Source organism: Verticillium dahliae, genomic scaffold (genome assembly GCF_000150675.1).
Source record: "Verticillium dahliae VdLs.17 supercont1.6 genomic scaffold, whole genome shotgun sequence".
Lineage (NCBI taxonomy): Eukaryota > Fungi > Ascomycota > Sordariomycetes > Glomerellales > Plectosphaerellaceae > Verticillium > Verticillium dahliae.
In genome coordinates this window covers 1100899-1128326 of record NW_009276926.1, presented here as the reverse complement: position 1 = coordinate 1128326, position 27428 = coordinate 1100899, and the positions used below count along the sequence as shown (strand labels likewise).

General features: G+C 56.8%; 8 protein-coding genes across 8 annotated transcripts; 4 read left to right on the top strand and 4 right to left on the bottom strand.

Annotated features, from left to right (window-relative positions):
- Positions 1-4231: 4231 nt before the first annotated feature.
- Positions 4232-4989, top strand: VDAG_03895 (uncharacterized protein; the record flags this gene model as incomplete). The annotated part of the gene is made up of 2 exons (XM_009653979.1): positions 4232-4801; positions 4852-4989. 2 exons carry the CDS (start codon positions 4232-4234, stop codon positions 4987-4989), a joined length of 708 nt encoding a protein of 235 aa, XP_009652274.1.
- Positions 4990-5984: 995 nt separating this feature from the next.
- On the top strand, positions 5985-6935 carry VDAG_03894 (lipase; the record flags this gene model as incomplete). Its single annotated transcript, XM_009653978.1, has 1 exon — positions 5985-6935. One exon carries the CDS (start codon positions 5985-5987, stop codon positions 6933-6935), a length of 951 nt encoding a protein of 316 aa, XP_009652273.1.
- Positions 6936-6987: 52 nt separating this feature from the next.
- Positions 6988-7925, bottom strand: VDAG_03893 (uncharacterized protein; the record flags this gene model as incomplete). Its single annotated transcript, XM_009653977.1, has 1 exon — positions 6988-7925. The coding sequence occupies one exon, from the start codon at positions 7923-7925 to the stop codon at positions 7380-7382; it is 546 nt and encodes a 181-aa protein (XP_009652272.1). The 3' UTR covers positions 6988-7379.
- A 2333-nt stretch (positions 7926-10258) lies between these two features.
- Positions 10259-15276, top strand: VDAG_03892 (uncharacterized protein; the record flags this gene model as incomplete). Its single annotated transcript, XM_009653976.1, has 2 exons — positions 10259-10368; positions 10428-15276. The coding sequence occupies 2 exons, from the start codon at positions 10259-10261 to the stop codon at positions 15274-15276; spliced, it is 4959 nt and encodes a 1652-aa protein (XP_009652271.1).
- A 733-nt stretch (positions 15277-16009) lies between these two features.
- VDAG_03891 (acetamidase) lies at positions 16010-17970 on the bottom strand (the record flags this gene model as incomplete). The annotated part of the gene is made up of 6 exons (XM_009653975.1): positions 16010-16149; positions 16202-16487; positions 16552-16727; positions 16779-17053; positions 17106-17442; positions 17505-17970. The coding sequence occupies 6 exons, from the start codon at positions 17968-17970 to the stop codon at positions 16010-16012; spliced, it is 1680 nt and encodes a 559-aa protein (XP_009652270.1).
- A 508-nt stretch (positions 17971-18478) lies between these two features.
- VDAG_03890 (uncharacterized protein) lies at positions 18479-19828 on the bottom strand (the record flags this gene model as incomplete). Its single annotated transcript, XM_009653974.1, has 1 exon — positions 18479-19828. The coding sequence occupies one exon, from the start codon at positions 19826-19828 to the stop codon at positions 18479-18481; it is 1350 nt and encodes a 449-aa protein (XP_009652269.1).
- Positions 19829-21402: 1574 nt separating this feature from the next.
- VDAG_03889 (uncharacterized protein) lies at positions 21403-24020 on the top strand (the record flags this gene model as incomplete). The annotated part of the gene is made up of 8 exons (XM_009653973.1): positions 21403-21645; positions 21740-21820; positions 22140-22193; positions 22246-22463; positions 22521-22743; positions 22795-22887; positions 22940-23065; positions 23646-24020. The coding sequence occupies 8 exons, from the start codon at positions 21403-21405 to the stop codon at positions 24018-24020; spliced, it is 1413 nt and encodes a 470-aa protein (XP_009652268.1).
- Positions 24021-24937: 917 nt separating this feature from the next.
- On the bottom strand, positions 24938-26644 carry VDAG_03888 (uncharacterized protein; the record flags this gene model as incomplete). The annotated part of the gene is made up of 2 exons (XM_009653972.1): positions 24938-26431; positions 26522-26644. The coding sequence occupies 2 exons, from the start codon at positions 26642-26644 to the stop codon at positions 24938-24940; spliced, it is 1617 nt and encodes a 538-aa protein (XP_009652267.1).
- Positions 26645-27428: the final 784 nt, after the last annotated feature.

The following is a 27428-nucleotide window of genomic DNA, read 5'->3' as shown; positions in this document are numbered from 1 at the left end:
GGCTGTCAAGTAGGACAGTGAGATTATTCCCAGTTAGGTAAGGCTGGCCGAAGTCGTGTAATGAGGCCTGTTTCAACTCAGTAGGGTCGTCTTCTGCACGAATAATGAACTTGGATTCGTCGGCGTGGTCAGCACTCATCCAGTATCATAACTTATCATGCAGACAACAACAGAGCACCTGGTCTGAAGCTGCCAAAGCTTAGAGGCTGGTTTCTACATACCCATCAGCCAAGCTCAAGTGACGGACGATACTGAATGACAGTCAATGACCAACGAGACTGTGAAATGATTTTGTCTCTCCTTTTGAATATTCATATACGCCAGAGCGAAACTACAGCAAAACAGGCACTTGCAGCTCCGGGTGCACAGTTCAGTCTGACCGCAACACAGAATATATATGCAGCCCAATATAACAGCACCTTAGAAGTAGGATGTAGGAATCAAGAGAAACGTGCACGCCCTAGTGCACATGAATTAGCATTCTGTGAGTGCGGAGTCGAATTCGATCCAACATCGTTAGAGATTATATGCGTTTGGCTTGTTATCGCAATTTGGACTTGAAAATGGAAACTGTCTGAAAGAAGAGTGACGGCGAAGGCTTGAAGCAACAACTGGTAAGGTATCTTGAGCCTCAAGAATGATCCGAATACAGCGGAAAGCTATGCCAATCGCCCCTCCACCCATCTTCCAGAACACCGGGTTCCAGCAGTCTTTCAGGGGTTTCGCCTGGCGGGCCGTCATCTCGCGAGTGGTGTGGCCACAATGAACGATAAACCGGTTTGAGCTCACAATGGTCCTCTGCGAAGTTTTCGTCGTCCATCTTCGCATTGGCCAAGCGTTCATCTCTACCTAGCTCTTGTGCAAGGAGCTCGTCATGGTGAGTGTCGCGTGGATCCCAGTTAAGCAGCCACGAGAGGCCAATGTGTAAAAAGTACTTGTCCAAGACCATGCTCTCCCTTCCACAGAATTCTTGCCATCCAGCCACATCAAGTTGAAGATATTGTAATGACGGGTGGGATGGCCTGTTTCTCGCTCTGATGGTGTGAAATATGGCCCGAGCCAGCTTCTCATCCACGGCCGCATCAATGAATGCGTCTCGCAAGTGTCCAACGCGGTACGGCGCAAGGCACGAAAGCTCTCGAGATTCGAATTCGTTGTAAGAGGGCGGCACCGGCAAACCACGTGTAGGAACCCACACCAGGAGGAGCAAAGAAAGGCGTCTCAAACGTCCAAGTCGGCCCAGGGCGGTGTACATAGCGACCTCACGGGCATCTCCCTGTGAGCGCCAAATCGGCAGCGCCAGTTCTTCGATCGAGGGGCAGAGTTCTGCCAATTGCTCCACATCCTTTTGCAACAGGCCGCCGCTGGTGCCCCTCCGAGATTGGGAAGTAAGTCGTAGGACTTTGAGGCTCGGACCGAGGATAGAAGTTGGCGATGAGGCGCGATAGTCCCAGCCGTCAAGCTGAAGGACAGTCAATCCTTGGCGAACGAGCTTCTGCACGAACGGGCTTACAGCGCTCGAGTCCAGTGGAGGTTCGCCATCATGGGATTGGCCTTTAACTGACTGACCACATACTCAGCACGAATGTGGTCAGGGCTGGGAAAGAGTATTTCAAATCTAGGTCCCAAAGCGTTCTGGTAGGGATGGTCATCTCCAGCCTAAGCGCCCGCAGCACCGAAAGGTCAGTGTTCCTTGACGAGTCCAGCAAGAGTTGCGACATGCATGACCCGTCCCCAGTCAGATCTGTCAGCTGCAGATACTGTGGGGAGCCCATTGAACCCGGTGTCAATTTAGTAGACTCTTTTACACGTCGGATGATCTTTTCCCGAGGCAGAGAGAAGGACTCTGGTTGGGACTGACTGTCTCGAAAGTCCCCGTCGCATAGGAGGCGTGCTTGCTTCACACCAGGTGCCAGCCTAGATACGGCAGCTACGGCGGCTTCAATCTCACGAAGGCATACATCTGTACTAACTTGCGGTTCAGTTCCATGATGAGATCCAAAGCGAATTTTCTGCGCGCACTGAATGCTGTATAGATTCGGCGAGGTGACGAGCCTGTACTCGTGGTCGTCAAGAAACGGGGCGTACAGACTTCGCAGACGAAAAGTACTCATTCGCAGCTTGCATCCCGGAAGCTTGCCATGGATGAGGTCCAACAGGCAAGGTGGAATCTGGTTGTCGCAGCCGTAAACAATGTCGTTTAAGGCAGGCATCTGCTCCACGAGGTGAGCCAGGGGTAGCCACTTGTGATCGTTTTCGTACACCACCTCCAAGGGCTCATTTGAGGTCTGTTGATAGTCGACATCCTGCTGATCCAGCCAGCGGTCCAGATCAGTATCGTCGTCTGGGGCTCTCTCTGGCGCCCGGATTCCGAGCCGCTGCCATGGCCGACCCGATCCCGTCCCGTCAGAAACTACAGTCAGGGTGTCGTCGTCGTAATAATACCCGTAGCCGGTGACTATCAGGCGATGAATGACGCTGAAGCCTCTTTGCTCACGTTGGAGTCTTTCTCGACATTGCGCCACTTGGCGAGACAGCTGACCGAAACCTGAAAAATGGATATGAATGGTGCGGAAGAGGATCTCGACAGCAGCAGCGTAGCAATCTCGACTCGCGGAGGAAAAGTCGAGGATACTCCCTGGGTAGATTTTATACAGCCATTCACAAATTTCGCGCCGAAGCTCTGTAGGCAAATTTGTGATCATTTGAGCGGCTACTCAGCATCAGCAGCCAAACAGCATATGGAGCCAACCACAATGCATGCATTGATGCCTTTGCTTGACTCTGATGTGGATTGGGGATCGTGGCTCACTATTGAGAAAGCCGGTTTGTATGGGTTCTTCCAAATGATGTGTTCAATATCGATAGTGGAAAGCGAAGTTGGACAGATGATGGGTTCCTGTCCACACTATATGTACAAGGTCAGCCCCAACCGTGGTGCATGCAAGGCACTTCTTAGTTCTCCGTGCGAGGGCAAAGCACCGATTGGACAGCCAAGCGGACCTGAAATTCCTCAAATCATGTCTACTCATATTCCTCTGGTGATCATGGGATGGCGATCCACACGTGTGTAGGTGGTACTTAGATACGAATTGGTGAGCGTGTTGATAGGCCAATATCATTGTGTGTCTGGGCAGCAGTGCTGCTATGCGCCATACAAGTCCAAGCCAAGGCGGCATTCGCCTACTTTGTGGTAGGTCTCTTCAAAGCTAAAGTCCGGTATTGCCTAAAAGACATCATGCTCATAGTCGTTCTTCAGGTCTCCAATGCTGTCAATTATACCGAGTCTGACTGGGCCATTGAGATAAGATTGACCCAGGAGGCTCACATCGATGCCTTGAGAGGGCCTCTGCAACTACGCCTGCAACTTTGGCTTTTGCCCCTGGTATCTGCACCTGTGACAAGCAAGGAGCCCTGAACCAGCCGCCCGCCACCATAAGGTAGACAACGTTGGTGGCAGGTCGGGCGACCCCAAGCTCAATGACTTTGGCCTTTGCCAGTTTGCCTGCTCAAGAGGCTATTTTCCCGAACCCTGTGTTAAGAATAAGGCGGGGGGACTTGTGTTGATCGATCCCAAAATTTGGAAGGATCAGATGCTGATTGCCTCGTGTATTCCGCCATGCGTGATCGGCCTCCCGCCCTTGACTCTCTCTACGCCGACAATTATCTTGTTCCCTCCTCATACGACGACAATCACTCAGAGCTGGGTTTGGTCAACATCAAGGCTGACAGGTCTGGTCATCACCTACCTGCCTGTCAAGACAACTTCCATACCCGTCTACAATATCAACATTACCGCCACCAGTGTCATTGGAATTGACTACTCCATAACACTGTCAATTTTCCCTTCCCGAACTATCACCATCGGGCCCCCACTAGGGGTCGATGAGACTGCCATGACCCTTGTCGTTACCTCGACGCCCACAGGCTCCACGACATGGCCCCCCATTAGTGACAAGGACGTACACTTCAAGGTGCGTCACTCGAGCACTGGTCCCCCCAGCGCCCATCTGTGCAGGCAGCGGCTGCGGAGTGGGATGCACCGCCATGTGTAACAGTTGCGGCCTTCTGGGCTGCGGTGGCTGCGTCTTCGATTGCGGCACCTGCTTGAGCCCTTTTTGGCGGCGGCGGCATTGACATCACGGGCGGCGGCTGCGTGGGCCCTGCCTGTCCTACGGCTGTCTGCGTCGGCGGTGGCTGGGAGCCTGATGCCGAGTGCGAAAAGCCCAAGATGGCGAGCGCCTGCATGGCGAGCTGCTCCGTCGCATTACCGAGTGCCGGTGCCCGCACCTTTACGACTGATTGTTACACGACGCGCTGCACCGAGAGAACGGCCTGTCATGCTGTGGCCACAACGACCGTAACCCGCACTACAAGCGGCTGTCCAACTCTGAGCGCCTACCAGCCATGGTGGACAGACAATAACCAGGCCGTGTTCGCGCCCAGCGAGAATGGCTGGGGTGGTTTCTTGGCGGCAACCGGCACATATCTCGATCCGGCCCTGAACACGATCCTCATCAATTATGAGTCGGGCACTGACAATGAAGACGGCGACGGCAGTGGCGGTGATCCCGTACCAAGCCCGGGACCGGAACCGAAGACCATACCAGCAAGTGGTCGTGAGGGCTACGGTGGTGTCTTCTTGATGGTGTACTGGGAAGTCGGGGGCAAGGGCCAATACCGTGGTTACAGCTTGTGGTCTAAAACCCTGAGCATCAATAACCCAGATATCTGCACATGGGAAAAGGACCAGCTCACTTTGACATGGAAGGATTATCCTGGAGACCCAATCATGCCTCCGGTACGATCCAGGGGGTTACTCTCTTTCAAGATACCTGCACTGACTCGAAGCGTACGTTGACATGTGGCAAGTATAAAGATGCCACGCTCGAGAACTTTACAGGATCGTTCGGCAGTCCTACACCGACAGGCAAGTGTGGTAGTGTGAGCTGGGGATCTATCATTGTCTGCCACTGCTTCAATTATTGAGGTACGGAGGTGAACACAAGATGACGATGACACGGATTATATTTATAATGTCATTTACTTGTGAAATGACCATTGCCAAAGGCCAACCCGACCTGGCATGGGCAAAACTCGCTGCCTCTACGTCAAGAAAGCATCCTACATCGGTCGTGAATATTTGTCCTCCTTGCCGATTAATATTCAACAATCACTCATGCCTGCTCCTTTCCCGGCTATACTCCAGACGAAGTAGACTGTACATCATGATGTCCCACTGCCGTCGACTGTATTTCTGCATCATGAGCTTCGCACATCTATCCGGCACCTCCAAGTATGACGTGCCTCGAAACATACCGTTAAGGGATCTCCTCTGGTCAAAATTTGCAGGGCACAAGCCATTTACCCAAAGCCTACTGCAAGAGATAAGCTGATTAGCACCGGCCGGAGCTTTTGGGAGAATGACTTCAACCTGGCCATCAATTTGGTGCTGGTGGACGGAAAGGGATAGGGCGCCGACTGGCCAAGCCTTCGGACGATCCGAACAATGCACAATGCCACCACAACTTAGCATTGTTCTACGCGACTTTCGAACTTTTTCTCGCAGTGAACAGCGCTCTGGCTCGTTTTATCAAATCGAGTCGGCATGGTGTAAAGGGCCCTCCCATCAGTCAGGCCGCTGATAAAGGAGGGGCCTGCAGCACTGATAATTGCTGACAGCCGTGTATCACGGAACTAAGTCACCCAGACGCAAAGTGTGCGTGAGGGCATTTCTCTTTGTGATCGTCTCCCTCGACGCAATCACAATCGGACTTAAATACGAACAGATCCGTGGAATTCCCAAGCGACTTCGGATTGAACAATGCGAGTACGGGAGGCTTGATGATTGCCGATAAACGAGAACAAAGCATCGTTGTGGAAGAGGACTTGGGGATCAACAGCAGACGAATATCATTCAACTACATTCTCTTCACTGCTAGTACCGCCATCTACCAAGCACTATTCTCATCGCCTTCGCCATCATGCATGCTACAAATCTTCGATACGATGCGGAATACAAAAAAATGCTGGATTCGATGCCCGCCGGACCGCAGCCCCCTCTGGACACTATAGGCGAAGTCCGGGCCTTCTTTGAAAATCTTTACCGTTCGAGCTTCGCTGCCATGCCAGTCGCTGAAGACGTTAAGATTACGAGTAATGAAATTCCTACTTACGACGGTGCCGATATCAAAGTGTACAAAGTCTCAAGCGACAAGACCGCATCTGCCTCGGGCCCTCAACCTGCCGTGCTCTACTTTCATGGCGGAGGCATGATATGTGGTTGCACGAACATCTTGAAGCCCCTCATTGCGCATTACGTCTCGCAGTCTGGCGTCACGTTCTATTCTGTCGACTATCGCCTCGCGCCCGAGCACCCTGCTCCCACCGCCATAGAAGATGCATACGCGGCCCTCAAGTTCTTGGTTGATCACGCCGCAGAGTACAACATTGACGCCACTCGCATCTGTCTCATGGGGGATTCAGCCGGCGGCCTTGTCGCAACGGGTTGCGCAATCCTGGCGCGCGATAGGGACCTGGAACCACGAGTCGCGATGCAGCTCCTAGTATACCCCATGTTGGATGACCGCACAACGCTACCCGAGGATGATCCATTGTGGCCATTCCTGAGCTACAAGCCCTTCTTCAACACTAGATCTTGGAAGGCCTATCTGGAAGATGGGGTGGTGTCCGGGCACAGCGTGCCTGCACGCCAACAAGACTTGGGTGGGATGCCGCGAACCTATGTCGAGGTGGGCAGTCTGGACCTGTTCCTGGGGGAGAACCTTACTTATGCGTCGAGGCTGGCCGAGGCTGGGGTGGAAGTTGAGCTGCGCGTTTGGCCTGGTCTTCCCCATGGCTTTGACCTGGTATTTGGGTTAAATGTTTCGAAAAAGGCCCTCGAAAGTCGACTCAATGCGTTGAAGAGGCTCTAGGCAGCTCTCAAGATACATCTCGTCTGGAGAAGCAATGGGCTGTCGACCACTCAGAAGTAGCTAAAATTCAAGTTTTGATGTACCAGACTTGCACGAGAGCCATCGCGTTAGTGTGTTGTGGTGAAGCTCATCGTCTTTGTACAGAATGTCGCACGATGTGCGAAGGTTTAAGCACCTCACGACCCATTTCTCCCCGACTCTCCACAATCGCTTGAGTAACCGAAATGTATTCCTTTTCAACTGCCCAACGTAGAAACATCTAGGGAAAGTTTGTTCGCCGTGGACGAAACGAACTTTAACTGCTCAATGGGTGTGATGAAAAAGACAGCTTGCATGACGGCACCAAAGGCGGATACACAACCCTCAGGGCAGACCACCGATAGCTTCAAGGCGGGTCAAGTTCTAGAACGGGCAGTTCAAGGTGACAGAGGAGACGCGATCGTATTATGGAGCATGACCAAGAGGGGCTTGGTAGATCGCGACTGATTCTCGACCTCCAGAACGTGCATCGATGCTGGCTCGGCTGTGGATGTCTACCTTCTCGCAGGAGCTGGAATGCGGTTCGGGAGTAGCCTCGCTTACCCTGGTCTTTGGTCTCGTTCTCAAATCCGGGGTCGGACACATCCCTGGTGGCATTGAGCCAGCGCTCATCAGCATTATGTTGCATCGAGAATGAGACCCAGGGTGCCGCATCACTGACAGGTAGGGGTGCGACCAGTGAGATGAGCGCTCAAGATGCGCCCTTAACGGAGAGTCGGTCTCGCTGGGTGGATGGTGGCTGGATGGCATGGCGATCTCGGAATGATTAGAAGAGAGGCTTGTAAAAACGAGCATGGAAGACGCGTGCTCTTCTACCATGTAGATCTTATCATCGGGCCTCGATGGAACGCCATGACAGGACGCCGTAGTTTCGAATTCATCATACTCTCGCTCGATGCGACGGTCGGCGGCAAGAAGGACGACAGAGTTCAGTCGGTGGGCAGACCCCATGACTCGACCACAGGCGGCCCCCCGTCCAGCGTGTCTTGGCACAGGATAACCTGCGCAGGCCTGCCGCCGTACTTGTAGCAATGAAGAAGCTCGCATCATCCGAGGCAAATTTCCACCAGCGGAAGGCCACGTCGGGTGCTCAAGTCGTGGTTAGTAGGCTCTGTCGAGGGCGCACAAGGCGTAAACGGCGCCAACGCCAGCGCCGTTGAAAAAGCCACCCAGACTCAGGGGGCGGGCCACCGACTGACCTGCCTAATCCACGAGGCGTCAAGTGTCGATTGGCTTAGACAGGGGAAGGCCGCCAGTCTTCCACTTGGCCTCTCGAGAAGAGAAAGACTGCCAAACAAACAAAGGACGCACGCTCCTCTGTAACAGCGAAGACTCGGTCCTACCGAACCGCCAGGCCCTATGGATGGACTCGTTCGCTCCTGTGTTTGCAGAGACAAAGGCTAATTCGTTTGGAGGTCTCGTATTGTCTTTTTTAGGAGCCGACGGAGAGAAAGAGGACCCGTTGAGCGGGGACCAGCTGGTAGGCCAGCACGTGTTGCCGACTCCCGCCCGTGAGAGGGGAGGGGCTCGTTAACGAAGATAAGATGGCGGTCGTGGAGCCTGTCTTTCTTTGTGCTGTCCAGCAAGTGGGCGCTAGTTCAGGTACAAGTCACGAACTCAGGCCAGACGGAGGAGCCCGAGAGACGCCACTTGGTGGGAGGCCAACGGCGCCGATGTGGGATTTGACACTATTGGAGCTTGCGAAACACGCTCGACGCGGTATTGGCGGGAGAAGACGCAACGGTCGGCCTACTGGTCATGCACGGTCACGAGGTGTGTATTTTGTCTTTCGAGCACGCTCGTGAGTCTGGCTCTGCATGGCAATGGCCTCATGGGCTGTGTGCTGCATCTCCAGCTTGGCTCTATACGTACGGGAGACGGATGCTTAGTTCAAGGGCTCGCCGAGACATTGATCGGGGCCCAGCCTTGGGCTGTTGATGTTCGACAAGGGTGGCATCCTGGCACCAGGTGCTGCTTGGTGAACTCAAGGCGAGCAGCCAAGCAGCTAAGGAGGCAATAGGACCCGATCAGCTGGTCACGCCCGCAGCTGGTGCTTTACCGAGGGTGGAGACGGACTGGTTCGGCCTTTTTGTTGTGTTGTGGTGATGCAGGTTCCTCTCCTGATCGGTGATGGTTGTTGTCGTAGATTCTTCAGCATTTGCACAGGTGGCGCAGTGAATTGCTTTTCTCGCCAATCACATTATTGGTCTTTTCATGGCATCTCCCCTGATGGCGGCCACGTTTCCCCCGCCATGGAAGCGAGCAGCAAGCAACCGCCCAGTGGTCGGCTTCGCCTGTGCCGAACCAGAGATGGTATCGAGCCTGCGTGGCGAGCAGGGGTAGGGCATGGGATCGAGACAATCGGCTTGTTGGACCTAGAGCGAGACACCAGGACGAGCCGGCCACACGTGTGTCCTAATAAGGACTGGTCTCAGCTGCCAAGATGAGCCGGACGATGCCGCTCAACCCATTTAGCCCCGGTTCGCTCATCTGGCCCCATCTTTTCCCTTGGGCTTCTCTCCCATGCTTAGCAGAGGACCTCTGCTTAGCATCAAAGAGGAAGCTCTAGCGCCGACGAATTACTGACTGCTGGGTCGGCCTGCTCCCACATTCAGCGCCAGACCAGCGGCCAGCAACACGAACAACTTTCCGGATATAGTCGGTGCTGTGAGAGGGGTGGACGCCGCTAGCAAACCACCGAGTCCATGTGGCCGTCAGGGGGGCGTGGTTGCGATGATGATGACAGTGTCTGTGGGCATTGAGATCATCCACGCGGTCAACAGCCTGAAGAAGCCTTCGCCTACTTGGATCCTTTCCTGGGCCCCTGGAAAGCTCGTTCAAGGGCAGAGCACCCAGCGTGGGCTGCCGTTGTATTCGTATCGAGGCACAGACACTTGTACCCGTAGCACGCCCGCCGCCTGCCGCCTCCCACATCGGACGAGGCACACCCACACCATTCAGGGGTCATCTCGTGGAACAGGGGTGGTCCCTCATGTCGGTTCGTGGTCAGACGTACATGGTCTTGCGGTCCAGGCGTCCAGGTTCAACGCAGCACAGCCTAATAAGATGGTGTCGCCGTGGATCCACGTCTGAGGCAACACAATGGTAGGGGATCTCCTTCTTCTAATTCTGGTCGCAGTATTCGCCCCTCATCGTCAGTCGCTTTCGTCATTTATTGACACTCACCCTCGTTTTTCGTTTGCCGTCTTTCGTCGTTTTGCTCTGGCAGGGCTTGTCACTCGTTCATACATCCCGTCGTGCCATTGCAAAGACAGCTGCCCACCATGAGGCTGGCAGTTCTCCTCCTGTCGGCGGTCGTTGGCCTGGCCAACGGCCTCGGTAGCACCGACACGATCACCTGGGGCGGCGATAACTCGAGGTCGGGGTACCAGACGTGAGTATTGGGCCTTGATGGATAGAGTAGTCAATCTAGAACAAAACTGACCTCCGAAGCAACCACAACATGGACCCTGCCGTCGTTAGCAGCTCGCAGTTCGACCAGATCTGGCGCACGACGCTGCCGGGCAACTATGGCGGCGACAAGGAGAAGGCCTTCTCGCAGCCGCTCGTGTACACACCGTCGACAGGCACCACGCAGTACGTCTACTACTCGACGACACAGAACAATGTCTACAAGATCAACGCCAAGACGGGCGAGATCGTGGCCTCGCGCAACCTCGGTATTCCCTTCCTGACGGCCGACCTCAACAACTGTCTCGATATCAACCCCCACGTCGGCATCATCTCAACAGGCGTGATCGACCCGGCTACCGACACTCTCTACCTTACGAGTAAGACATATGCCGACCAGAGCCAGCCCAACGTCGCCCAGGGCAAGCCGGCCGGCCGCTACTTCATCCACGCACTCGACGCCAACGACCTCACGGAGAGGCCCAACTTCCCCATCGGTCTTGAGGGCATCGTGGCCCGCAACAGCCCGCAGCGCATCTTCAACGCCGGCATCTCGAACCAGAGGCCTGCCCTGCTGCATGTCGGCCAGTACATTTACGTCGGTTTCGGTTCTCACTGCGTGCAGTATGACTTTACTGGCTGGATCATCGGTTTCGACAAGACGTCAGGCAAGCTCGTGGAGCAGTTTGCTACCCAGGGCCCCGATGTTCCCGCCAACAAGAAGGGCGCCAGTATCTGGATGTCGGGCGGCGGTATCGCCTCGGACAATGCCGGATCCATCTTCTTCGCGACTGGCAACGGCTACGCCTCGCAACTGGCGACGATTCCCGTCAAGGGCTTCAACCCTCCGACGGCCCTCGAGGAGGCCGCCGTGCACATGACCATCGGCGCCGATGGCCGTCTCGACGTTGCCGACTTTTTCATGCCCTACGAGAAGCAGGAGCTCGACGGCGCCGACAAGGATCTCGGCACCAGCCCCCTCGAGATTCTCCCGAGCGAGTTCTCCTGCGGTAACGTCAAGCGCATGGGCGTCGTCACTGGCAAGAGCGGCAAGACGTACTGGCTTGACCTCGACAACCTCGGCGGCTATCGCAACGGCGCCGACAGCAAGTCGGATGCTGTGCTGCAGACGTACCAGAACGAAAACTCGGTCTACGCCGGCGCCGGTGTCTACCCGCTCGAGGGCGGCTACATTTACATTAACGTCATCCGGTTCAAGTCGCACGTCTTCAAGTTCTCGTGCATCAACGGCAAGCCGAGCTTCGCCAAGGTCGCCGACTCGCCTCAGACAAATGGTTATGTCCTCGGTGTCAGCCACGGCACCGTCACCTCGCTTGACGGCCAGCCAGGCACCGGTCTCGTCTGGGTCACCGATGTTCAGACTGTTGCTGGGTCCTCGCCTCTGTCGACAATCCGTATCTACGATGCTATTCCCAAGGATGGCGCCATGGTGCTGCGCAAGTCGTTCAACGTGCCCGGTATTATGAAGTTCACCCGTGCCGTCTTTGGCGATGGCACCCTCTTTGTCGGCACGAACCAGGGCTACCTCTATGCCTTTGGCGCGCCCACCAAGTCGCCGCTCGACTGCTCGCCGGCGCCGGCCACCTTTGGCTCTGTCAACATCAACGCCAAGTCGGACGAGAAGACAATTACCTGCAAGGCTGTTATTGGTGTTCGCCTCACGGGCGTCGAACTCGACAAGGCCCAGGACTACGCCATTTCTGGCACGCCTAATATGCCGTTGCAGCTTGCTGTCGGCCAGCAGTTCACGGTCAAGGCCACATTTACCCCTGGCAGCGTCGGCACGCTCGCTGACGACATCAAGTTCAACACGACCAACTCGGTCGCTGGCTACAGGACCACGTCGACTGTTCGCCTCAACGGTACTGGATCCAGCGCCGATGCTCTGCTTGCCGTGTCACCGAACCGCATCGTCTTCCCGACCTCGGTCGCCGGCCCCAGCCCCAACGACCTTTCGGAGAGCGTCATCCTGAGCAACCAGGGTAACGCTGAGCTCACCATCACCTCCGTGCAAGTCTCGACGGCCGGCGCCAGCGGTCCCTTTACACCGTTCACAGACGCTGGGGATGTCAAGGTGTCGGCCTTTTCGGTACAGGGCGTGCCCACGTCGATCCCCGCCAGCGGCAACGCAGTTCTGACTGTCCTCTTCGACACGACCACGGCGGGTGATTTTGCCGGCTGGGTCAAGATTGTGACCAACGGTGGCGAGCGCACCTTTTCCATCGCCGGCAGCGCAGGCGCGGCTCCTGTGGCCCTGCTCCAGTTCCAGAAGCCCGACGGCTCGGGCTGGGTTGACTACGTTGACGATAACACGCCCTTCACGTTTGGCGACGTGACGCAGAACACATACCGCTCCCTGCTCTTCCGCGTCACCAACGGTGCTGCCGCCGGCGGCGTCAAGCTCTCCCTGACCGTGTCCAAGCCGCCTGTCGGCTCCAACAGCATTATTCGCGCCGCCAACCAGGTCGATCTCGCCGAGGGTACTCTCCTCGCACCCGGCGAAAGCGCGACGGCCGTCATGACATGCACTGTCCCCAAGACGCAGTACAACCAGGACGCCTACAACGGCACGACGACCTGGACCATGAACACCAACGACCCCGTCTCGGGCAAGCACGTCATCCCCTTCTTCTGCAACGCCGTCACCCAGCAGGCGCCGCCTCTGCTCGCCAGCGGCCAGGGCAAGTACCGCTACGTCGGCTGCTTCAAGGACAACACGCCGACCCGCCAGCTGTCGAACCAGCTCTACGGCAACAACGCCGGCGAGAACACCATGTGCATCGCCGCCTGTGGCGCGCGCGGCTCCATCTTCTGCGGCACCCAGTACCACCGTGAGTGCTGGGCCGGCAACCTCATCCCCAACACCAAGGTCGCCGACGCCAACTGCAACTTTGACTGCGCTGGCGACCTGCAGCAGATTTGCGGCGGCAACGGCGTTGGTACCGGGGCCGGCGGCACGTACATCTCGCTCTTTGCCGACTCGACCCAGTGGGACGGCAACCTCACGAGGCCCGACAGCGGTGGCGGCACCGTCACGCCGCCTGTCGGAGGCCCCGTCGCGAACCCAGGTGTTGATGGCTACAAGCACATTGGCTGCTACACCGAGGCGACGCAGGGCCGCGCTCTGCCGACCGAGGGCAAGGTCACGTCCAAGACGGTCGCCAGTTGCGTTGCTGCCTGCAAGGGTCTCAGCTTGAAGATAGCTGGTGTCGAGTACGGCGGCGAGTGCTGGTGTGGCAATGAGCTTCGTGGAGGATCCGTCGCTGCGCCCGCCAAGGACTGCAACATTGCCTGTGGCGGGAATTCCACCGAGCTCTGCGGTGGTGGTTCTCGTCTCAACGTTTACCAGCTTGACGATGGCACGTTGACGACGACCACGGCGGCCACGACGACGATCGTCGCCACCTCTTCCATCCTCGAGAGCTCTTCTGTCCCCGTCGATTCGGTCCCCCCGACCACGACTACGACGACCTCGGCGACTCCCACTCCAACGGGCCCTGCCATCCGCCAGATCGTCAGCACAGAATGGTCCTTCCAGGGCTGCTACACCGAGACGAAGAACGGCCGCGCCCTCTCCAAGAAGTCGTACGCTGATGACCTCATGACCCTCGAGTCTTGTGCCGCTTTCTGCAAGGGCGTCTCGGCTGCCTTCTTCGGCGTTGAGTACGGTCGTGAGTGCTACTGCGGTGATTCCCTCCGTGACGGCAGTGTCCCGGCCACGAACCAGAAGGACTGCTCGTTCCTGTGCCCTGGCGACAAGACCACCTACTGTGGTGCCGGCGATCGTCTGCAGCTGTACAAGTTTGGCCTTGGAACCTCTACCGCCGTGACTTCGACCTCTGCTGTTACTACCACTTCTACAACTTCTGCTGCCGTGACCACTGACATCAGCTCGACCACCACCCTAGCCACGCCAACCTCCACTTCGCCCGCCATCCGCCAGGTCGTCCGCTCGCGCTACAACTTCCAGGGTTGCTACACCGAGGCGGAAAACGGCCGGGCCCTCGAGAAATCGACCATGGCCGACGACCTCATGACGCTCGAGATGTGCGCCGACTTCTGTGCCGGCAGCACCTACTTTGGCGTCGAGTACGGCCGCGAGTGCTACTGCGGCGATGCCCTCCGCGACGCCACCGTCAAGAGGGCCGACAACCAGGACGACTGCTCGTTCCTGTGCCCTGGTGACAAGACGACCTTCTGCGGCGCCGGCGTCAGGCTGCAGCTGTACAAGCTCGGCGATGCGCCGACTGTCGCGGGAAGTACGGCCTCGAGCTCGACTTTGACTGTGACAACGACGGCCGTGGCTTCCACTGTGACGACGTCGAGCACGTCTGTTGCTACTACGTCGAGCAGCACTTCCGCTGCTGTCACTACGTCAAGCAGCAGTTCTGTTGTCAGTACGTCAAGCAGCAGTTCTACAGCGCCCACTACCACCAGCACGACCAGTGTTGCTATCACCACGACAAGCACTACCTCTGTCGCTCCTACAACCACCAGCACCACCTCGACAGCCACTCCCACTCCCACCGGCCCCATCATCTGGCAGGGTAACAGCAACTTCACCTACTACGCTTGCGTTTCGGAACCGTCCAAGGGCCGTCTCCTCACCAAGCAGGTCTTCAACGACGGCGTCAACATGACCACCAAGGCCTGCGCCGAGCGCTGCTGGGACTACGGCTACGCCGGCGTCGAGTATGGCCGCGAATGCTGGTGCGGCAACACCCTCAATTTTGCCGGCGACACGGGCGCCACCCCGGGCAAGAATGTCACCGACACCGAGTGCAAGATGACGTGCCCTGGCGACAGGAACGTCTACTGCGGTGCCGGGTCAAGGCTCAGTCTCTACATCAACCAGAAGCTTCTCACCTGAAGGATGTGATTTCTTTTTATTTTCCTCTCTACAAATATTTAAATCGGGACCAACAATGGCGCATCGGGATGAGGCGAACCGTCCTTGTATTTAGGGAGCAATGAGCGGGGTGATAGATTGATGCCCCTGTAGACATATCTTGCCATGACAGTTAGCTTTATCTACTTAATGTCTGTTTCGTCTGTCTTTCTGCTGCGTCGATTGACGTGGTGTATCCGATCCTGTTGATGTTGGCTAGAGTTTTGAAGACACGAGGGGCCTGCCAGTCAGATGGTTCACTGTGTCAGATTGCCTTCCTCTGAGTCTGTTACCCAATGCCCAAATATGTTGATAGAGACGAAGCATTGAGGAATATCCCCTTGCAATCCGAGAACAAGGGAACCAAGTTCGATTCCCGTCGTATGGACTATCCTGCCACCCAGCCGCGGGTCTTCTTGTGACCATTGTATGAGCTGCCTTTTGGTTCATGAGCGAAACGCAAAGTACAACAATCAAGCTAATCTTTTCACTCAGCACTAGCCACTCTCGAAATGGTAGGGCTCGCACTCGGTAGATGTATCACGCTGGTATTCTACACACTCCTAATCGGTGTAGGGAATGACAGTGAGGCTTGTGTTCATCCAGGCCACATGCGAATAATCTTGCAGAATGAACAACAACGAGAGCTCCAATTAGTTCGTCCAGCGAACACTATGGCCACTACCATGCATAAGACGACATTACACATTACCATCTACAGCCGAGACTCTTTTTCTGCCCCCTTCCGCAGCTGCTCTTGGATCACCTTGCCAACCGCAACACATTTCTCGTCCCCGTATTTCCCGCATACGACTTGGATACCGACAGGCATGCCATCCACCAAATGAATGTCATCTACACGCTGGTCAGCATCACGCAGAGTAGACTTTTGGTAGGGCATACCCACATTGCGACTTATTGAACTCGTCCGCCTTGTTCCTTGGTTGATGCGCCTTCCATCCCGCCGTTCCGTCGCCATCCTTTTCTCTTGAGGCTGTTGTCACGGGAAGTGCCAGCGCCGCCCAGTCCACGAGATTCCAGATACTGGTGTACCCGACGTACTGGCTCGATTTGACCCACGTCCACGGCTTGTAGCCCACCCAGGGAACAACGGGCATGATCAGTGCGTCCATCTCGGCCTCCTGCCAGCGGCGCAGGTATTCCGTCTCGTATTCGTACTTGTCGGCGAGCAGCTGTCCGTACTTCGTCAGCAGCTGAGCCAGTCTCGGTCAAGGAGAACACATCCGCTCAACATACCTCGTGTGTCTGCGCCGTCGTCAACAGGTTCTCCGGCTTTCCAACAAGCATGCCTTCGATTAAGGGCTCGCCTGACATGTCGCATAGTTTCTTGCACGCTAGTCCGCCGTCTGAGAGAATGGCCTTTTCCCAAAGGTCGTACGCACGTGCGTGGGATGAGGCATCCCATTCGATCACTGTACTCTCGTCAGTTCAATGAAAGCTCGATGAAACAAGAGGGAACGCACCTTCGTGGCCGGCAGCTTTGAGCGTAGCAATTGTCTCCTGCATGGCGCGCTCTACTGGCGGCTGCGTCTTCACGACACCGTCGTCAATGATGTAGCCGATACGCAGCCTCTTGGTCGACGGGATCACGCAGCATTCGGAACGCCAAGGAATAGGTGCGACCTGGGAGTCGACCTTCCATGGTTCGCCCTCTTGGAAGGCCTTCATGTAGGTCTCGATACCGGAGAGGGTGCCTGTAAGAGGGCCCGCGACGGGACGGACAATGTGTTGGCGGGGGCTGTTCAAGGAATGTCAATTGATGTGCCTTTCAGAAGAATCATGGGCCTTACCCTCCGCGCTCGTACGTGTGCCTCGACAGAGTCGGAGAGAGTCCGTATAAGCCCGTCAGCGCCGCAGGGATTCTAATGGACCCGCCAATGTCCGTGCCGACGCCGAGGATGCTGCCGCGCGCCGAGATGAGTGTCGACTCGCCGCCGCTGCTACCGCCGGAGATGAGGTTCCGATTGAGGGCGCCGACGCACTGGCCCCAAACGTGGTTGTACGAGTCGGACATCATCATGGACTGCGGCACGTTGGTCTTGACGTAAAAGACGGCACCCAGTTTTCGCAGCACGTGCGCCGTGTTGGAGTCTCTGGCGGCCGGCTTGCCGACGAGCCCGACCCAGCCTGTGATGGCGTTCAGCTTGGAGTGCATTTGCCTTCGAGCTGCCAGCTCTCAGGGCACTTACCGACGGTTGAGTCCTTGCCCTTGATGTCGAGACAGTCCTTGATGCTGACGGGCAGACCGTGCAGCGGACCAACAGTCTTTCCTGTGCGCGCCAGCACATCATCCAGCCTCTGAGCTTCGGCAAAGGCTTCGTCGAAGAGGATCTCGGTGCAGCACGTCGTGAGCTGGTGGGCGATGGCAGCGCGCTTGGCAAAGGCCCGCACGACGGTTAGAGATGACAGATCCCCGCGTGCCAGCTTGTGCAGCAGCACGGCAGCATCGCAGGTCTCTGTGATGTGCAGCTCCTCGGTCGTTAGAAGACCGTGTGAGCGGATGTAAGCGAGTGCCGAGGGGGCCGAGGATACAGAGGGGATCGAGGCGAGGCGCCATTCGGCGGGGATTTGGGCGAGTTGGTGGGCACGCTTGGCTGCAGCGCGGTCGAGGTAGGTTTCCGGCGTAGGGTCCGACGTTTGCTGTAATTGTATCATGGTGTGTGCCTATCTTCCTTGGTAATCGTCAAGTCCTCAGGGTCCAACAATGCATTTTCTGGCGAAGGGAATGTGGTCTACGTGGAGCTTATAAGTCGCAGGAGAAGACGTGACGTGACCGACGAGCTTCCTAGTCTGGATCGCTTGCCTTAGCTTAAGATACAGTGAGGCAAAATATGTTCGGAAGGCGGTACGCTGGATAAGTAGGGTACCGCAAAGGGAATAAACGCCTGTCCACCTTCAACCAAACCGATGTCGGAAACATATCGTGCTCATGGCGGAATTGATAACGTCGAGCCTCTACCCCCCCAGATCTCCAAGCCGCGGGGGGACTTTAGGGGCAGTCAATGACGCGGAAATATGCCATGGCCCCCTTGACTCCCTTGACTCGCGGGGGCGTGGAGGGAGGGTGATAGATTCCTTTCCTAAAGAGGAAGCTAATCTACATTCCTCAGGCTCCCACTACCACCCAACGCACCACACCCTTTTGCCACGTTCTTGCACATCATTACAGCAGGCCTATTGCTCGCCAGTGTGCCTCACATCTCATCTCGGCGTCTGGATACCGCGGGAACTCGGCAGCGCGACAGTTCTGCCAGTAACGCCGCACGACATCGCACTGCTCACGTCTCGTGACCCTCATGCCCGCGAGGAAGACCGCGACTGCGAGGTGCAGATAGTATCTCGACGACACCGGCATCATCTCCATAACCTGGCAAAGGCGATCCACAGCTTTCGCCATCGCTGTCTCCATTCCCGGCGGCGGCAACCTCGTCTCGGCATCCTCAAGTCGCCCAAGTACCGCAATCGCCGCCGCGCACCGATAGGCATCCGCCGTTCTCGCAACGTCCGTCTCACACCCCTCAAGTTGCAAAAGGGAGTCCATGACCATGAGACAACTACCGATGGGGTCAGCGTCGACGCCTCCCACGACGACATGAGTGAAAACATGGAACGTCGACGCCGGACACCCGACAATGTCAAAGAAGCCAGCAGCGTTCAGCGTCTCACGGTGCCAGTCCTCGAATATTAACCCTGTTGTGCCCCGGATGATGGCACCCATGACATCAAACCACAAAAGGTGCGACACCATCTCTGACAGGCCCGTGACGTCCCGTGCCAGCACCTCAAGCTCGCCCGTCGTCCGGCAGTGGAGGTCGAGCAATGACCTCGCGCCGTAGAGGTGACGCTGCCACTCGCCAAAGGCTCCCTCACAGACCTCAAAAAAGGCAAAGGCCGCGATGCCAACGAATGCCACGGGATTCGCCGTCTCGAGCGCCTCGCTGAGATCCATGAGCGCAGCGATGTAGTCGAGCGGCCCAGCCGTTCCGCTCACCGTCGTCTGCACCGGCGCCGTCCCCATGCGAGCCTGCACGAGGTCATTGATGCGTGAGACGAGCCGTGTCGTTGTAGCTTCCGACAGCTGCCGCCGCGCACCGCCGCTGCCCTCGAGCGCCTCGATGTGCCGGCAGAATGAGGAGAGTCGCTTGATGAGGCTGTAGTGATCTGGCCCCGATGTGCTCTGCCCTTCCTCATGGACCGGGCCTACGTGTGTGTCCGCCGTTCGGCCGGCGATCACGGCAACAACAGCCGGGCGTGCTGCCGGCGTTCGGCTGCTGACGTTCCGGGTGTCCGGTTTTCTGCGTTTCGGCTTCGTGGATGCAGCGACGCTGGTTGGCGATGTCTTGTTCGCCCAGACGACGCGCTGCGGATACCCACCACAGGGCAGTTCAGAGGCGACACAGGGCTGGCATCTGGGTCGATTGAGGTCACATTTGATGCCCCTCGTCTTGCAGGCGCGACAATCGCGGTCCCGCCGCATGCCTCGTGGCTTTCCGCGGGGCTTTGTTTCTCCCATTTCTACCGCGACTTCTCGTAAAAGTGCCTGATCATGCAAGGGCTCATGGAAGTGGTCCGACAATGGATGTGTGACTTGAAGTGATAGGGTGAGGCTCGTTCGTAGGTAGGTTGCTTGATTGGGAAGAAAGCAGACAGCTTGAATGTGCCCACGGATCAGGGGCTGGCCGTGCATTTAGGCCATCGGATAGACCCCCGAGGCTTGCTGGATCCCAAACTGCGGGGAACTTGATTGCTTGCCGGATGCAGCAAGTGATCATGTCGTCCGCCGTGGGAGCCGCGGTAGGGTAGCCCGACCCGTATTTGGTCGGGGCATTTTCTACGCTATTGGCATGAGCCGACGCCCTATCGCCAGCCGTTTATCCTCCTGGCGAGGGGTGATCTGCACGAGTGTGCAGTATGTCGCCGACAAGGCTTCGTTATCTCTGCAAGAACATGATATGGATCCAGAGAAGTTACAATTACGACCTGCGTATCATCCATAAACCACGTGGACGCCCGTATCCTGATAAGACAAAAGTCAACTCTTTGCACATGGACAATGTCAGAACTCAGAAGAACCAGACACCTGTAAGACAACATTGAGATGTCGAATCCCCGGTACCACAAAAGCCAATCTTGAAAATCACGGTTGCACTTTCGGATCACTTTTACATAATAGCACCTGGCTCCAGTGGATTTTCTTCCAATACTCCGTCTCATCTTGCTGGTTTGAACGCGGGGAAATCGACACCCTGTCTGTCCCCCACGGGGTAGCAAAGAGGCCAACATCAAGAGATGGTAGCCTAGAGCCGGGATCGCAATTGAGGTCAAGGGGCGTCGTAATGGATAATTCACAGGTCGGCATGACTTGGCTGGGTTGCACATGCTTCCTGTTAGTGGGATAGGGATCTGAATTGGAGTGCTGATGCCTAGTTCATATGAGACGTCGTACTCAGGCGACTCAGATATGGGACAGCGAACTGGAGATAAATCGCCAACTGATATCTGAAATCGCCAAAGGACAGCAACCTACAACTCGAGATAACGAGTATCTTCGCCTCTACTTCGGCCTCGCAACTCGAGCCGGCCGCACACAACAGCGGGCACCTGGCCGACGGGATCATGAATCGCGGACGCCAATCCCCTCCGCTCTCGGCCGACCGATGAAAGCCTTCCCAACGGGGAAACCGATCTTCAAAAACTCCGTCATTATCACTACCGACATCATGGTACGCGGCCCATGCCTACCGCAGCCCACCTCCACGTTATCTGCCCCACGAACGGCTTCGACAACCTTGAGACCGCTCCCCTATTGTGCACAGCACTTGCTACGAACCGTTGCGGTTATGCCGATGAGGCCATAAATACGGCAATCCTTCGCTTCCATCAAGGTTTGCTCCCGTGTTACCACCGACTGTGTCTTGTCTGCTCCACTCCTCCCCCACAAAGCGCGGTAGACAACTCCATTCTTGGAAAACCTACCATCGTCCTGTTCCCCAGACGAAGCACGTTCGAGCTTCCCTGAGTCACGACATCCTATTGTTCGACTCATCGTCTACTGTCCTGTAGCCCGACATGCACCACGCCGTCGACATGGCTGCCAAGGACCCCATGGCTTTCGAGCAGGCCTCAACAAAGGAAGATGGCATCACCAGCCAACTCGAGGATCCTCTAACTCGCGCTGCCTACCGCAAACTAGTGCATAAGATTGATCGAAGGTTGATCACGACATGCGGCTTCATGTACTGTGTCAGTCTCGTCGACCGGACGAATCTCGGCTCGGCGAACATTGCCGGCATGTCGAAGGACCTGGAGTTGACCGTTGGCTACCGATACGTCAGTTAACCGCCGTCCGATCTTCCACGACAGATACTGACAGCCGCAGTCACTTATTGCTCTCGTATTTTTTATCACGTTCACGTTATTCCAGCTTCCGGCCACGGTCGCCTGTCGAAAGATCGGCGCCAAGGTCTTCCTGCCGGGCATCACGCTGGCATGGGGCTTTCTGCTGGTATGGCCTGCTTTGTCAATGGCTTCGTAGATGCACCGATGGCTAACAAGACGGTTAGGTCGGTTTCGGGTTCCCTCAAAATTGGCAGACAATGGTTGGACTTCGTATCGTCCTTGGCTTGCTCGAAGCTGGGTTCCTGCCTGCCTGTCTCTTTCTCATCTCCACCTGGTATACACGATACGATCTGCAGAAGCGCATCTCATGCTTCTATATGATCGGCTTCTTCTCGTCAGGCATGGGTGGTATTTTGGCCTATGGCTTGATGCAGATGGTGAGTTTACACGGTGCTACAACTGCAAGCCAAAACTGACGTCTTCAGGATGGACTCGGCGGCCTTGAAGGCTGGAGATGGATCTTCCTGATGGAGGGCCTTGTGAGTATCATTCTCACCCGTCAATTGTAGAGCGCCCAGCTAATCAACCCAGATCACCGTTGTCGTTGCCACCATCTGCTACTTTACCATTGTCGACTTTCCCGATCGAGCCCACAACAAGTCAAAATTCCTGACCAAGGAAGAGTGCGAGATTGTCATGGACAAGATCAACGCTGATCGCAGTGACGCCGACGAAGAGGCGTGGGACTTCCGCAAGCTGATCGCCTCCGGAAAAGATCCTCTCATTTATGGCTACGCCCTGATCTTCTTGTAAGGCCGCCGCCTTTGACTTCCTACCACCCAGAGTACTGACAGGAGCGTGCCCAGTGGCTTGACTGCCATCACCTACGCCGTGGCGTACTTCCTCCCCATGATCCTTCGCGACCAGATGGGCTTCTCGCTCGCTGCGTCCCAGTGCCTCATTGCGCCGCCCTACTTTGTGGCCTGTCTGTACATGTTCGCTACGGCCTGGATCAGCGACAAGTACCGCATCCGCGGCCCAGTCATGATGTTCAACTCGGTTGTCGGCATTGCTGGTTTGGCTTTGATGGTGTGTCTCCTTCGGGTCGTGCGCGTTTGATGGCAAGACTAATGTTCATAGGGCTTCGCGTCCAACAGCGGCGCCGCCTACTTTGGCGTCTTCCTCATCTGCTGCGGCTTCAACACCAACATTCCCGCTTGCATGACCTATCAGGTACGTCTCAACTCCCAGAACCGGTTCTTTCGGGGGTACTCATTGTTCGCAGTCCAACAATATCCGCGGCCAGTGGAAGCGTGCCTTTTGCTCTGCGACCCTCATCGGCTCAGGCGGTGTCGGCGGTGTCGGCGGTGTCGGGGGGTTCCCTCATGTTCCGCAGCCAAGACGCGCCCGGGTACCGTCCCGGTATTATTGGGTCGATTGCCTGTCGCTTCTTGGTGTTGTTCGTCATCTGCTTCAAACACGTGGTACTTTAAGCGGGAAAATGTCAAGGCAGATAGGGGAGAGAAGGTCTTGCAGGGGCACCCTGACTTTAGGTATACTGTTTGAGCGGCCCAGCATTTTGAATGATACTTTCTATTGATGCAATTTCTTTTGAAAGTTTCTTTCTGGATCGAGGCAGGAGAAGGTGGGAGACGGCGAGAGACTTTGGCTCGTTGCATTGCCTTGATAGCCATGGTTGATGGGTATGATTGGAGCTTCGATTCGTGTGTGAATGCCCTAACTCGCAGTATTGCACGAACCATTTGATTCCCTACACCAAAGCATGAAACGAGCCCGAGTAAGATATCGCCAAATCTACAAAGCAAACCCTAGTAACACCCTCCCTCATGCGGCCTCTCATACCTCGGCCTCTCCCTCCCATCCGGCCCAGCCTCCAGGCAATCCAGATACAGAATCTTGCCCTCCTCCGACCAGACCCTCAGATCCGCGCCCTCCTGCCCCCAATCGATCGACTGACCATTCACACTAAGATAGCACTTCCCCATCCCCTCCGTCGTCCAAGTACTCTTCTCGGGCCGCCACACCTCCACCGTCCCGTCCCCCTCCACGCCAACCTCAGCCCTGTCAACAGCCACGACCTCCCCCTGCCCCTTGAACGAAAAGCACCGCACGCCGCACGTCCGGCAGAAGAAGAAGGCCGTGCTGCCCTCGCCCGGCCCGCGCGGCCGGTACGCGCCCAGCGCGCCGAGGTCCCGCGGCGCGAGCAGCGCAAAGTCGTCCGGCGGCGACGCGGGCCGCACGTGCAGCAGCCCGGCCTTGTGGCAGACGGTGCAGTTGCAGCGGTAGACGCACGGCTTGTCGGCTGGGGAGCTGCGCTGCGTGGGCGTCACGGCGTGGGCGGTTAGGGGGAGGGCGAGGCGGAGGACGTAGCGGGTTGCGCGGCAGTGGCAGGAGCCGGTGAGGGTTGTGAGGATGGGTTGGGCTGCTGGGGTAGACATTCTTTTCTCTTCTTTTTTTTTCTTTTTTTTTTTTTTGCTCGTCTTTTGAAGGGTTTTCGTGCGTGTATGTCGTTGGTAGGGAGACTTTGGGTGAGGATGGCGATGTTTTGCTTGATACCGACCGATGTTTTGGCACGATGGTGGAAGAATCAGGTTGCGGACAACAAGAAGAGTCTTTAAGAAGTAATGCAGATAGTCGATTCCGCAAATCCAACTAGCAAATCGTCGTCAAAGCCTGCGAATTGTCTCCGAGAGGGCGTTCCGATGCAGGATGACACCAAGGGAAGCCTAAAAGGCGATAAACACCGGTCGAGATATACCTCCTAGCGCGCCCTTCCCATGACGACGGCGCTCACTCCTCTTTCGTCACACCACTGCAGGCGACGCACCTCTGGCCCTTGTCTTACACGCAGCGTCAGCCTGAACTAGCGGTCCATCATGGATGATCGCACGTGGATCGCGGTATGGGAATGGTCAGCAAGCGTGGAGCCGCTCCACGTCTGTTGGAATGTGGTGCAACTCTATGTTCCCTTGGATCAGCCCGGCCCGCCAGCCCTAAAACCCCGGAATCTGGGAAACGCCCTATCTCCCTTTGTCGGCAACTGTCGCCGAGGCACGCACTGCTCCGTGCCACATCATGTTGCATTCCAGGCGTGATCATCATGGCGGGGGGAACTGACGTCGACACCTTTCGTTATTACAGTATCCAATACAGCACCGTCATGATGAACATGATTATAAAAACAAAAAAAGCAAACTCGCTTTCATCTCCTTTCATGCATCCGGTCCGGTCGTCCGTCCCATGTGTCCAATGCAATCGCTTATCAATCCAAGAAGACGTCCTTTTCCCACTCGGCCGGACACAGGTCGTCCCATGTCAGGCTCTTGCCCGTGTCCGTGTCGACGCCGCCGACACGCTTGCGTTCATTCTCGTCCTTCGCCTGTGCACGTCGCGCCTCGAGCAGCTGTCGGGCGTGGCCTGTCCACCACATGGAGGGCCACAGGGTGTCGATGGGTTTCTTGTTGACCCAGTTGTGGTGTGCGACAACGGGGATGACGCCGTTGCAGACCTCGCTGTAGAGTGGCAGCTGTTCCCAGCGGGGGCGGCCCTGTTCGGCAAAGAGTTCGAGACCGCCAGTGTTGTCGACGAGGTCGCGCGGCATGGGCGCACGGGGGCTGCAGATGATCTTCTGTCCGTGGGCAGGCTTGTCCACCTGTGGGCCGAGAGGGGCGCTGTGGTTGACAAACGTCGTGTCATGGAGAGCGTTGGATGTCTGGTGCGAAACCTCAGAGAAGTGGTCGACCATGATGCCGAACTCGTAGCGCTGGTCGACATGGTAATCCGGATCGCTCATGAGCTGATGGTCGAACGAGGGGTTGAGGGGGTCGTCGATGAGGAGCGTCTCAATCTTGTGTGGCCTGCGAGGGGCACCAGGACGCGTAGGCACCATGCCGTCAAGGAAGCGGTCCCAGGCGTTGCGGTGGTGGCGGCGCATGACCTCGCGGTGGTACTCCTGTTGGCCGAACATCTCGTTGAAGAAGCTCTGGTCCGAGCCCTTGTGGCACTTGGGGAGATAGTACTTGTCGCCCTTTTGATCGCCCTCGAGACACTTGACCATGTTGCGGTTGGCGCGCTGGAAGATGCGGCGCATGTCTTTGACGGGGCCAATGATGAAGCCCGACACGAGGTGGCGGGTGCGCAGGCCAGCCCACTGGGAGGGACCATCCATGGTATCGGTGACGGCCCCGTAGATGTCGTTGGGCAGAGGCGACTCGGGGACAGGGTAGCAAGCGACGCTGCGGATTTCGTTGGGTCCGCAACGCTTGCTGGCCGAGAAGATGACCTTGGACGAGATCTTCTCACGGGCGAAAGCCTTGCCCATGCGCTGGGCAATGCGCTTGTCTTCGGCGGCGCGAAGCGCGTGGTAGCGGGCGACGAGCGTCTCCGGGGGCAGCTGGAACCAGACATCGTAGGCGTCAATCATGATGACGAGATCGTCGTCGTACTTCTTATTCTTTGGGTCCTCGAGCCACTTCAGGGTGCCGGAGATCTTGGCGAGATGCGATCCCTTGCCGAGATATCTGTCGTCGTCGAACTTTTGATCCCACATGACGACGGTCGGGCGGGGGTATCCGAGGATGGTCTGAGCAAGCATATTCTTGCAGAAGCGCGGGTCGCTCTTCGATACGGGAATGACCATGTGCATGCGCTTAGGTTCCGCGATCGCATCGTCGCCCTTGACCGTCCCTACGGGTATCGTATCGACATCGGTGGCCCATGGTCGTCGGACACGCCAGGAGCTGGTCTCTGAGTTCTGCTGTGGAGGCGAGGCGAGGGGTCAGTCCAGGCCTGGGAGGTGTCACGACAGAAGTCTGAGGTGAAGGGGAAGAGAGGACTGCGAACGTACAAGGCTGACGGAGACGAGCAACAATGTGACGAGGAAGGCACCGATCAGAATGAGCAATTGCCTCGGGCGCCGCGTCGGGAGAAGAGCGGCAGCGTTGTGTTGCCAGCTTTCGAAAGTCGTCATCTTGATCGCATGCTGGGGGTCGTCGGTCCGAGGAGGGGGAGGAGAGACGGAGGTTGCAGACAGGCAGGCAGTTGACAGAAACACGACGACTGAAGACACGAGTGAAGACGCGAGTGAAGAATCGTGAGTAGTTGATGAGTTCAGCCCCTGGATCTGTTTGCTGACGGGCGTGGCTTCGTTATCTGCCAGGGTTTGGGCGTGACGAGTCGAATGGCGAAAAAGCCAAGGACGTCTTGCAGCGATGCCACGGAATCCTTTGGTGGTAGACCCAACTTGGCGACTTGGCCGACGAACCGCGCCGCACTTGCACATCCACCACGACACAGCACTTTCCACCCACCCAGGCAAGTCAGGCCTGCCAGGCTGGAACAAGGCGGCGGGATGGGCGCGTTCCTATTTGGCGGTAGACTTTTTTATTCCCCTTTTAGTGGCTCGTGGGGCCTGGGGCAATTACAACCATGGCCTGTGTCCCCCCAAAGTCGAGGGGTCAGCTCGGCGCGAGACAGGCTGGTGGGTAGAGGACGAAGGAGACGCCAGGGGGGCGCACGGGTGGCCCGAGTCAGCTCCATAGATTTGGCGTCATGTTAGGGGCGTTTGACTTCGATTGGAGAGAGGTGTCACCAGATGAGGGGGGTTCGAGTGTGGGAAAAGGGGGGATAGAGCTGCCTGGAGCCTTGGAGCCCTACAACACTGGAGAGTTGGACAGGGTCAGCAGGCCAGCAGGTGACGGGGTTGGGCAGGACGTGGGAGGCAAACCTTCGTCCAAGACAGGGGCCCCTGGTTC